Source organism: Diadema setosum, chromosome 5 (assembly GCF_964275005.1).
Source record: "Diadema setosum chromosome 5, eeDiaSeto1, whole genome shotgun sequence".
NCBI classification, from domain to species: Eukaryota; Metazoa; Echinodermata; class Echinoidea; order Diadematoida; family Diadematidae; genus Diadema; species Diadema setosum.
In genome coordinates this window covers 26,343,988-26,357,049 of record NC_092689.1, presented here as the reverse complement: position 1 = coordinate 26,357,049, position 13,062 = coordinate 26,343,988, and the positions used below count along the sequence as shown (strand labels likewise).

At 41.0% G+C, this 13,062-nt stretch overlaps 2 protein-coding genes and 1 pseudogene across 2 annotated transcripts in view; all 3 read right to left on the bottom strand.

The window, feature by feature from the left end:
* The window catches only part of LOC140228810 (long-chain-fatty-acid--CoA ligase 5-like), a 55,846-nt gene that overhangs the window by 16,286 nt on the left and 26,498 nt on the right, over nucleotides 1-13,062 (bottom strand). The window lies entirely within an intron of this gene.
* On the bottom strand, nucleotides 1,473-4,091 carry LOC140228655 (tubulin alpha-1 chain-like; annotated as a pseudogene).
* Nucleotides 8,032-11,759, bottom strand: LOC140228656 (tubulin alpha-1 chain-like). Its single transcript, XM_072308907.1, has 3 exons — nucleotides 11,539-11,759; nucleotides 10,961-11,109; nucleotides 8,032-9,012 (listed from the first exon to the last, which is right to left on the bottom strand). The coding sequence occupies exons 1-3, from the start codon at nucleotides 11,657-11,659 to the stop codon at nucleotides 8,032-8,034; spliced, it is 1,251 nt and encodes a 416-aa protein (XP_072165008.1). The 5' UTR covers nucleotides 11,660-11,759.

The window sequence follows — 13,062 nt, the reverse complement described above, 5'->3', positions numbered from 1 at the left end:
AAACAATAAACACAATCAGAGAGAACCTGACCTAGAGAAGGACACATACACTCACACAAACACACACTTGCACTGCACTGTAAGGTAAATCCCACTAGTTAACGCATGCAATCTCAGGTATGGAAATGAATTTTTCTATGGTAATGGGTTCTTCATCCTTCTGATTACACCATTACCACCATTATCCTTGTTCAAAATATTGAGCAGAATTTACTCCCGAAGCTGTCCAATTATGCTACATCATTTCATACTGAAAGTTTTACATTCCATCTGCATTCCTTGATATTTTTTTTTTCATTGAATGTTGTCTTCATTAAGGAAAATGAGCAATTTTGGAAATAAAGTCCACAGTCTTTCTCTATATCCACGTGGTCCCCTTCCAAACATTGCTAATCATCTAAGAACGGTCAGTGCTGGCATATTTCCGATACGGAATGCGTCACATCAGCGAACAAATCACACTTTTAATGGCTACAGGGATCATTAGACGTCACTATGTTTTTGTTTTCTTTTCTTTTGTTTTGTTTTGTTTTGTTTTGTTTTTTGTTTTGTTTTGTTTTGTTTTTTAGAACGGGAGGTGTTATAGAGCTTTCATTTTTCGTCAATTTGCTCTCCCGCCGTGCATCGACAAAACCAGGCACGGCAGATCCGTGTAGGGAAGAATGCTTTGTAATATGTCTATGATGTCATATATACTGCAGCACGGGAAGGCAGTTGTCCGTCAGAGTTAACAAGTTGTTATACACAGATAGTCAGATAAGAAGATGTGTGACTTGCCGAGAATGAAATGGTAAAGGGAATGCTTTTGTAATATGTTTTTTTTTTTTTGTCTTACGCTTACTTTTGATCTCTCTCTCTCTCTCTCTCCATCTCCCTCTTTCTCAACATATATAAATATATTAAAATATAGATAAATATATATAAACATATAAATATTTTATATCCATTTGTCTATCTATCTCTTTCCATCCCGTCCACACACTGACACTTGTTACTTTACACACGAAAGGATGATGCTCTAAATACAAACACAATTCCTCGAAAACAGTATTAATAATGTTGGGTCTTTGTTTTGACAAAATGTTCGTTCATGTAATTTCACTACGGAAAATTAAAGTTCCAGAAAAAAAATTTCATTTCCCATCAGAAGTTTCTTCTGGAAGGCCATTTCAGCTCTACGGCCTCATTGATAATCCAAAACTCAATAACAGATTTGTTATCTGACGTGTTAGACAGACAGACAGATGTTTGAAATATTGCGACATATTCATTCGGGTGTTCATCCATGGATAAGAGTTGCTAGGAGTGAGAGTACATTCACAGGTGGCACAATGTATTGTAAGCCTACGCCATTATCAATGATATGTACAATGATAACAATTGACATCACGAAAGCTGAATTCAAAGTTCAAATGAGAGCATTCCTACAAATTAGTGTATTTCTACATGAATCCATGGATGAGACGCGGACTTCTCTTTAATATTCGTCTCCTTCTTCTTCGCCCTCTTCGTCGACAGAGTCGACACCGACTTCCTCGTAGTCCTTCTCCAGAGCAGCCAGATCCTCACGAGCCTCGGAGAACTCTCCCTCCTCCATACCTTCTCCCACGTACCAGTGGACGAAGGCACGCTTGGCGTACATCAGGTCGAACTTGTGGTCAAGACGAGCCCAGGCCTCAGCGATGGCCGTAGTGTTGCTCAGCATGCACACGGCGCGCTGCACCTTGGCCAGATCGCCGCCGGGCACAACGGTTGGTGGCTGGTAGTTGATACCGACCTTGAAACCAGTTGGGCACCAGTCGACGAACTGGATGGTGCGCTTGGTCTTGATGGTAGCGATAGCGGCGTTGACGTCCTTGGGGACGACATCACCACGGAACAGCAGGCAGCAGGCCATGTACTTGCCGTGACGAGGATCGCACTTCACCATCTGGTTGGCAGGCTCGAAGCAGGCGTTGGTTACCTCGGCAACGGTCAGCTGCTCATGATACGCCTTCTCGGCAGAGATGACGGGAGCGTAGGTGGCCATGGGGAAATGGATTCTTGGGTATGGCACCAAGTTGGTCTGGAACTCCGTCAGATCGACGTTCAGTGCTCCGTCGAACCGAAGAGAAGCGGTGATTGACGAAACGATCTGGCCGATGAGACGATTCAGGTTGGTGTACGTGGGACGCTCGATGTCGAGGTTACGACGGCAGATATCGTAGATGGCCTCATTGTCGACCATGAAGGCACAGTCGGAGTGCTCCAGAGTGGTATGGGTGGTCAAAACTGAGTTGTAAGGCTCGACCACCGCCGTTGATACCTGAGGAGCTGGGTAGATGGCGAACTCTAGCTTGGATTTCTTGCCGTAGTCAACGGAGAGACGCTCCATGAGGAGAGAAGAAAACCCAGAGCCGGTGCCACCACCAAAGCTGTGGAAGAGAAGGAAGCCCTGGAGACCAGTACACTGATCCGCCTGGGGAAAAAGGAAAATGTAGGAATACTGAGCTCTTTCTTCACTAGGAATAATCTTCACACTAACTCCAAAGTACAAGATATTTTCCTACAATTTGAACAAGTTATTCAATTTTATCTACATGTATCCACCTTTACACTTTAACATTTGACCAACGGCGGACGCAAGCACACAAAAATTCCCAATCTCATCCTTTTCTCACTGGACTGATTATGAATTATACCCAACCATATCCAAATTGCATGCACAATGTACTAGCTGGTAAAGAAGAAAAAGTCATAACTGCAAGCGATAGTGAAAAGGGTTGCCACTATTCAAACTAAACTCATTTTACTTTGTTGTTGCAAGCCGACGTTTACCGCAAGATAACGCGTTTGATAAAACAAAATTTATTATCTGTTTTCTGGAGGATAAAAAGGTACGAACGGGTTGAGAAAGCAAATCACATGGGGTCCAGGCCTATCTAGTAAACCATATACCACGAAACATATCAGGGATATGTTGAAGTCTATATTTTCAGTCTTTTTGTTCCACCTTCATCTTCCTTGTCTGTTCTACTTATACAGTTGCACATGATCAAGATTATCATAATTTTAATCATTAATGACAGGAATACACAAAATAATGTCATAATCATTGTAATCGTCGTCTTCACAATCATCTCCATCAATATCACATGTATTAGTATTTCCAGAATCTCACATTGCTAGTATACCTACCAGCTTTCTGATGCGGTCGAGAACTTGGTCGATGAGTTCCTTACCCACGGTGTAGTGGCCTCGGGCGTAGTTGTTGGCGGCATCCTCCTTGCCAGTGATCAGCTGCTCGGGGTGAAACAGCTGACGGTAGGTCCCGGTTCGAACCTCATCTGAAAAAAAAAACACCAAATATATTTTGTATCATGAAAACATGAAACATAAATGCTTGTGTGATTTTCTGTGATACTACCACTGCCGCCAGCTCTTAGCATTCCTAATTCAGCCTCTACATCATTGCAACTGCAAGTACTGTACTGATATCCTGCCATGACCAACAATAAAATACATGTACTACTTCATAAACACCCTATTCTCTTTCGTCTACTACCCTAGCATCTCTTCAACCAACAATCACTATTCCCAGAAGGTTCTATGGTCTGAAGAACATGTAATAGTATACTATTAAATGTTCTTAAGACCACAAGGGTTGAATATGCACCTCAGCGGGATTATGGTATCAATAAAGAGCAAGTTCCCTTTTTCATTGAGGAAAATATTATAGACTTTGGTAATTTAAAATATATATTCGGTACTTTCCTTTACAATAATGGGTTTTATCTGGCTTTCATATTCTTTAAAAATGAATATGAAAAAAATCTGCAAAATTTGTTTGCATGAACACTAACAGTCATCATCTCGAAAATTATTCGAACTCACCGACCACGGATGGTTCGAGGTCGACGAACACGGCACGTGGAACGTGCTTGCCTGCTCCAGTCTCGCTGAAGAAGGTGTTGAAGGAGTCGTCACCTCCTCCGATGGTCTTGTCAGAAGGCATCTGACCATCGGGCTGGATGCCGTGCTCAAGGCAGTACAACTCCCAGCATGCATTGCCGATCTGGACACCGGCTTGACCGATGTGGACTGAGATACATTCACGCTATTCAAAGAAGAAGAAAAAAACAGTGACAATCTGTTATCTTGGAATTCATATTCCCCCAGTCAAAACCAATATGACAAAGCATAATCAAACTAACAATTTGAGTATAAATGGCAAATATATCGTCGAACAATGGCTTTAAACCCTGCCCCATATACTGTGATAGTCAAAGAAACTGACGAGAGTGCGATGAAAGTAATGTAGGTATGACAACAGTCTTTTGTACGATTAAAATCCCAGTAAACCTTCCTAAGAAAGGGTTATATCAAGGTACAAAAGACAAACATCCAAACTAGAATCGTTGTTGCTGCATGATAGACTTGTAGCTATTTTCGAGATTTGTTATGTTTGCTGACTAAATATCTAACCACTGTTATAACTACTATTGTTCGTCCTTTTATTCAATCTATTCATTTATTTATTCATTCATTTATTTTTTGCTTTTCAGGTATGTCAGTCTACCCTTTCCTCTCATCATCTACACCTCCTTTCCCCTTTCCTTTTCTCCACTTTTTTTTCTTTGAATTCCCTTTCTGTTGTCCCATAACCCACACGAAATCAATCTGGTTCTTGTCAGATTAACGTTGCATTATCTGGTCAGCCCAACTCTTGTTTACTGAGCAGGCTTCTCAGCCAAAGAAAGTACAGACAATGACAAAGACAATGATCGCAAAGTCGATTTAATAGATACCTTGACAGGACCACACTCTTTCTATAAATAATTTACGTCTTACACCAGAAATCACCGGCGCTAAAGACAAGATATCTAGATCGTTCCAATCCCCGGCAGAGATGAAAAAAAAAAATTGCTAAAATCTCAAAGTCGGCTTAGTCGTAATCCAATTATATATAAATATAATATATATATATATATATATATATATATATATATATATATATATATCAGGAAAGATAGCTACATAGGAACCAGAACGAGGTTTTGAGTGCCTGTTAATAGTGCACAATAAACGCCTCTTTCTTTGACTTGGTGGCTTAAACATATCAAGATCCCCCTCAAATAACAAACAGTCAAGCAAACAAACAAACAAACAGCGAAACAATAAACAAGACACTTTGAACAAGTATTGAAATTCCAATCATTCATATTTGCCCGACTTGTGTCGTGCATTCAACAATGGCATGTGTATTGAACGCCACTTGACGAGAACTCAAATTATGAGTTAACTATTACAGTTTTTTTTTTTATTAAGCCTCTGTTATTTACTTATGAGCATCCCCTTTAAACCGCTTGCTTTATTCGTTAATACAATTGTATCTTCTCTCTCTCTCTCTCTCTCTCTTTCCCCGCGCTGTATTACTTGTCGCCTGGTAGGTGGGGAGTCCTTACACACCATTGTTGTATAGGCAAGCATTAGGAGCCATTGAAACTTTTGCTGGTAGGTACTCTCATAGTCTAAAGGTTTTGTACCGGGGGGTATGTATATTGCACAGAGTTCAATACTAAAGTGGAAATTCGACTGAAATCGTTCATGAAGACAAATAAACATTACGTTTCATTTAAAAACAATGAATTAAGTGCTGGCATATGCTTCCGGAATAGAATGTGTTAAGTCAATGAACATATACTTACCATTTTGATGGCTAGAGGGAAGAGCTAATACGACTGCAATGTCTTAAGGTGAACCAGCAGACGTCACTATGTGTTCTTGAGAACGGGCGCTGGCGCTTTTAAAGAGCTTCGTCGATTTGCTCACTTGCCATGCACGCACTGCCACGCCCAGCGCGGAAAGCTGCAGTTCAGTGCGTTCAGAAAGCTGCCCGCCAATAGTGTGCGGCTTGTTGTACACAGACAGTCAGATAGGGAGCGCTCTGTGTGACTTGCCCAGAGACAGAGAAGTCGGGCAAAGAGGGGTTGCCGTTTGTATCACGGTTCAGGGCTCTCCTGTGATTTTCTTTGAACACTGACTTTTGATTAAAGTACTGGATGTCGTAAAGATTTGAAAGATTCAGTCTTGCTTTCGACATAAAGGCTGCATGCAAAGTCGTTCGAGTGTGTTACTCAAAGAAGCTTTTAAGTTTCCTAAATGAAAGGTATGTATAAAATTCGCATGCTGAAGTAAAGTGGCCGATTTATTCGTGAGATTCTAGACTCGTCACCTGACAACGTAAGCGTGTCCACTTTATTGTTGTGTAAACTCGAGGCGAGGAAACTTTGTTTTGTCAGAGTAAACCATGAGAATACCACACTCATGAATCACTACTTCATGCTCACATAGGTATAACTATACAGTATGCGCGTCAATGGACATGGCAAGGCTTGAGACCATGGCGTGAAAAAAGAAAGCCCTTGGTATATAGACGAAGGACTGAGCAGCGGAACAGTCCTACACACCAAGCAGGGCTGACACCTAGGCAAGTCTATGGGAGCGAATAGCAGAGGAGTTTAATATTGCATGTCAGTGGGTGAAATGTCAACAAAAGAACTAGCTTCCCACGGAATATGGCTCTGTAGTCGCTATACATAGTTGATAAACAAAACTGTAAAATGCACAGCACTGTGAAATCAGGAGAAGAAGAAATAGCAGGAGTACTTTTCAACAGCTCTGTAAAGGATTGTAAATATTGATGAGTGTAGATAGAAGAAGGCAGAAAACATGATTGTAGATTCATCAAAACACATTTGAATATAATTCAGATAAATGATACTTACAGACAGGGAGGTGGGATCCTGTCCAACCTCCCTGCTGCAGGTGTACACAATCTTTCAGAAACCATCTTCAACAGCCCGTTCAGCAGAATCTGCCTTGGTGATGACACTTTACATAGAACATAGCAACGCAGTAAACAATTCAAAAGTATAGGGGTCTACACTTTTTCTAGTTAACGTGGGCAGATAGTTAAGTTTGTGGCATCAGGAGGAAATCCACTGTATTCAGACAAATCCTGTACACGAAGAACGCCCACCATTACTGACGGTTGAAAGATATTCGTTACGCGCTAATGCTCTGAGGCATATTAAGAGTAGATCTGGCAAAATCTGATTACACCGAATTCAAATACAAGGAAGCAACTTCAAATCAATCGCATCACATTCTCTCCCTTACTCTCCTTCTCTCAGCCTCTCTCCCCTCTCTCTATCTATCTACTTCGATCTATATATCTCTTTCACTCCTCCTCCCCACACACAAACACAAAAACAGCAACTGAATACACAGAAGAATACACTATAGACACGCACCATTCCTCACAAACGATGAATATTGCATGTTGGGGTTGTATTCAAGAACATTAGATGCTGGTTCATGTCATAAAATCGAAACAACACAGTTCTAGGCATAAATAATATTTATTTGTTTGTTTGTTTGTACGTTTGCTTACTTGCTTGTTTGTTTTTGGGAGGTTCAATCAAAGACATTTGATACTAAACTATGGGTAATCCTAAAGACCATCTAAAAATAAAAGAAAACTTAACGATAATCTTAAATTCTGTGCTAGCTCAGTCAGGCAAACTGCTTATTGACAATGGTTTCCTCCATTATGATGATATGATAAAACGTATGTTCGCGTATACATGAAATCGTAAGTAATATCTTCCTTTTAAGTACATTTTATGTACTCTTATCTCATATTTTGATGTGGACGTTGTTGATTTGTCATGATAATTTCATTCGTAAAACTGTGGAGAAGCCCCCAAAAATCTAAAACTGAAACTGAAATAACAGATTTATTATCACAAGTCTCAGACGGACAGATGCTCGAAATATTGCCACATTTTCATTTTAATGCTCATCCATAGATAAGAAGTGCTAGATATGAGAGTTCACACACAGCAGGTATTCGTAACCCATATGACTATCAATGATATCAGACAAGCGGTACGCGTACGTCGTGAAGGCTGAGTTTAAAGTCTCGTGAGCACGTATAAATGAGCACGTATTCCTAATAGATCATCGTGGAGGAGACGCGGCGACATCTTAATACTCATCTTCTTCGTCCTCGCCATCGTTAAGTGCGGAGTCGACACCGACCTCCTCGTAGTCCTTCTCCAGAGCAGCCAGATCCTCACGAGCCTCAGTGAACTCCCCCTCCTCCATGCCCTCTCCCACGTACCAGTGGACGAAGGCACGCTTGGCGTACATCAGGTCGAACTTGTGGTCCAAACGAGCCCAGGCCTCGGCAACGGCCGTAGTGTTGCTCAGCATGCACACGGCGCGCTGCACCTTGGCCAGATCGCCGCCGGGCACAACAGTTGGTGGCTGGTAGTTGATACCGACCTTGAAACCAGTTGGGCACCAGTCGACGAACTGGATGGTGCGCTTGGTCTTGATCGTAGCGATGGCGGCGTTCACGTCCTTGGGGACGACATCACCACGGTACAGCAGACAGCAGGCCATGTACTTGCCATGACGTGGGTCGCACTTCACCATCTGGTTGGCGGGCTCGAAGCAGGCGTTGGTGATCTCGGCAACGGTCAACTGCTCATGGTTGGCCTTCTCTGCAGAAATGACAGGAGCGTAGGTGGCCAGGGGGAAATGGATTCTTGGGTATGGCACCAAGTTGGTCTGAAACTCTGTCAAATCGACGTTTAGAGCTCCATCGAACCGAAGAGAAGCGGTGATCGACGAAACAATCTGGCCGATGAGTCGGTTCAGGTTCGAGTACGTCGGACGCTCGATGTCGAGGTTACGACGGCAGATGTCGTAGATGGCCTCGTTATCGACCATGAAGGCGCAGTCGGAATGCTCCAGAGTGGTATGAGTTGTTAAAATTGCATTGTAGGGCTCGACGACAGCTGTTGACACTTGAGGAGCTGGGTAGATGGCGAACTCGAGCTTGGATTTCTTGCCGTAGTCAACGGAGAGACGCTCCATGAGGAGAGAAGAAAACCCAGAGCCGGTGCCACCACCAAAGCTGTGAAAGATCAGGAAACCCTGGAGACCAGTACACTGGTCTGCCTAGAGGAAAAATTGAAGATTAAAAAGACATGAATCGTATAGTCAATTCGAATCAATAGAATTGTTCTTGTAGTCTGTCCTTCCCCGTTTGAATCAATCTTATTTTGACAACTTTGCCCTATGAACTTCTATATTCCACATATTTCGTTGAACATTATCAAGATAGTAACTACGACCTTTGATCCCTAACGTCCGACATGATGATACCATCTGAAAAAAATATAATCAGCATATTGAGCTATATTGCGCAAATAATATTTTGTTATGGTTTTGACTTACTTATTGAAATCCAGATCAAAATCCATATGTCATTGATGAAAAATTACTCCTCCCAAAGTATACTTACATCACTCTTAATTGCAAATTGACACAGCTTTAGTGAAAACTTTTATGGTTGATTGGTGACATGCGTGAGACAGCTGAAGGAGCAAAGATTGCTCCTGGGTTTGCCACCTTTTACCACCATGGACTTCAAAGACATACTGCATTGTACTCCAACGGATATCTCACTTTATCTCTGTTATCAACTCTAAGTTGCAAACAATAATTGTTCACAACTGAAGTCTAAGAAATGTAAAGAATGGTACGCAAGTGTAGATATCACAAACATTTGTTGTTGTTGTTGTTGTTGTTGCTGTTGCCGATGATGTTGGCAGTGGTGGTAGTGTTGGAGGTGGTGTTTTGAAATAGCTGACCTGGGAGTTTAATTTTTCAAAGATAACGTTTGGAACTTTGCAAATTCGGGAAGGTATCAAGACCATGCCCATTCGAAGGCTATTCCTCTACAATTATATCCACAACATCTAAATTACTACGGTTGGGGACGGCTGCGTGCTTTAAGCAGGGAGGTGGAAGATAGATCTTCCACCTCCCTGCTATTAGGTAGTCTGTCGACTGTGACGCGTGGCAACCGGAAATTGAATAGACCGTTATTTGCAGATCGTCTACATACGGCTGGTTTTTGTTCTTTTACGGCGTCATATAGGTAGGGCGCTTATTTCCTTATAATTCATGCAACAAGCCGCTTTTGTTCAGACTCGTTCACTCAATTTACTCTAAAAAGCCTTGCTGTTTGATTCAAATTTTTGTTTTGGTTTTATTCCTTTACTTTTCTTTAGAATAGCGACCAAACCAAAATCAAACACGAAATCTACATCACAACCGAAGACTAAGACCAAATGAATCAATAGATCAGAAAACAAACTGCATGATTGAAAAGAGCAAACAAAACTGCGTTAGCTTCAGATTCGGTCAATGCACATGTGACTGTACTTTAATTGTTTAGAATCTATTCTATTCTTTCATGGTTCAGTGTTTAAATACTGTCACATCCCCAACCCATCCCACTCAAAATTAATCTCCGCGAATGAGCAAGGGAGTGTGACACGGGGAAGCAAATAACAACAGATCCGACGCACCCAGGTACAGAGACACACCAGCCGAAAAATACCACGAGATAGAGGACATGATATCACGTGTGATAAGATTATCCCTGTCTCCTATTAGTCGTCCCTTGATTGTTGAGTGGTTATTTCGCTAGCTCTATAGATACTTGGTGTTTTGTTATCTCGGTGCTGTTGTTGTTGTTATTGTTGTTTTTGTTCTTGCTGTTTCAAAATGACGTCTTTACCCAATATCGTGATGCTCAAGAGTGCTTTAGAACGTAATCATGTATCATCTTGATCACAATCATCTAACCTACACCCTCTGTGCACTCATTACACTCCTTGTGGGACATTCCAGCCCAAACTGAGTATGGTGTACACATACATTCTACCTAAAACTACATCGGTGTTCAGCTTCCGATATAATAACGTATACCTGCCTTAAAACGGACGTTGTGAATTACATGTTAATACTTAAACAAGATGTCGAATATACTCATGCAAAACTTGATTATTAACTACAATATTATGGTTAAACGTTTCCAAAACATTTCATTGCCTACCAGCTTTCTGATGCGATCCAGCACATTGTCAATATGCTCCTTGCCCACGGTGTAGTGGCCACGGGCGTAGTTGTTGGCGGCATCCTCCTTGCCAGTGATCAGCTGCTCGGGGTGGAACAGCTTACGGTAGGTCCCCGTTCGAATCTCATCTGGAGTACATCATAATTGCACAGTGTTTTGTAATACGTTTGGTGATAATATATTTTCGAGAGACCTTTTTGCATAATTACTGAAAATGAAGTGATGGGATCAGGATAATTATAAGATTTCTTCTCCTGTCATCATTATAAAGAACAGCGACAAAAATAATGATGATGAGCTTATCCAAGACAACTAAGGTAAGAGATATCAAATCAGTATAAATTGATAATAATAATGATAATGTGATTGTTATGATCACTACGATTTATCAATCACCATAACCCTCTAATTGTTTTTATGATTGTAACATTCAATTAACCTGTCTTACCAAGTAGCGATAAAAGAGAAAACAAACGATTTTAATAAAACAAGAATAGGAGACGGACGGGACTAAACGTCAGTTAAGACAAGGAATGAAAAGAATAACGCAAATTTACCGATTACGGATGGTTCGAGGTCGACGAACACGGCACGTGGAACGTGCTTGCCGGCTCCAGTCTCGCTGAAGAAGGTGTTGAAGGAGTCGTCACCTCCTCCGATGGTCTTGTCAGAAGGCATCTGACCATCGGGCTGGATGCCGTGCTCAAGGCAGTACAACTCCCAGCATGCATTGCCGATCTGGACACCGGCCTGGCCAACGTGGACTGAGATGCATTCACGCTGTAGAACGGGGAAAAATAAGACTCAGCTCCTGTATTCAGTACACTTATATTAAGTTACTTATTTTTACAATTTTTACAGACTTTGGTGATCTGATACTACTGTATATAGCATATTAATCTTGTCATTGTCTTCTTGTACTGTGAAATAGTCGCTTATGCCTTCGTATTTTCTTCTTTGCTCAAGTGGCAGTAGACTACTTTACAAATACAGCTGATATAAAACAAAGCATTCCATTCTAGCACACTATGCATTCCTCGCCATGCTCCTTTGCTCAGGGGAAGAATAGGGGAAGAAAGAGCTAATGAAAAGGTATCCTACAGCACAACCATATTGATTGTACATTTTCCCTATTTTCACGCTTTATTTTTCTTTTCTTTCTTTCGTTGTTTCTCTCTTTCTCTCTCTCTTTTTCTTTCTCTATCTCTCTCATGGGGGCGGTGGTTCTGAACAATACCGTGACGCGTTCTTCTTTCTTTTTTTTTTTCGGTTTGCATGCACTGAACTGGAGACGAAACGTACCGTTATATGTATTATCTTCTGAGGGGCAACTAAAGTGAATATAATATGTGCATGGTTTCAACAATATTATGACGTGGCAGTATAACTGTGTTATGAAAGATGTCTACACTAATCGCTATGCATCATGATATGACTTATCATTTTTTTGTTGGTCGATATGTAAATCCTATATACTGGCAAATTTTACTTCCCATATCACAATCTTTCATAAGGGGCCTACTATCATACATTAAGTTCATACGCAATCGCAATCTCAATCTCAACGAGACTGCTATTTGGCAATGTGAAACTACTTATTACGTTCTACAGTGTATATCATATACATTCACCAAAACCTTGATTTAGGGGAAATTTCCACGAAATGTGGCCATTATATCCCTTAACCATAAATGATCAACACACAGCCCACAGAATGGAAAGCTATCAACAGTGTATAATATGCACTGTAATACACGAGAAAGATCACTATTCTTACAGTGTACATTATCTGCGATATGAAATAGGATTATAGAAAAAGAACAGTGGAATTGTCATCAAAGTCAGACATAAAATAACATGATTATGGAATGTCAAAGTTTCCAATGTTTTCCCACATTAGGTTTACAAGATTACTGTCCCGTTTGGAACTGTAATGAACGCTTCACTAAATTTCCAATTTGATAATAAATCAATAACAGGAGTATCCTTTGCATGAAATTATTGTAGACTTGTAATAAACCAGCGAAAATAGATTCCGGGTGAAAGGGTTGTTATTACTACATCTTAGAATACACCATACA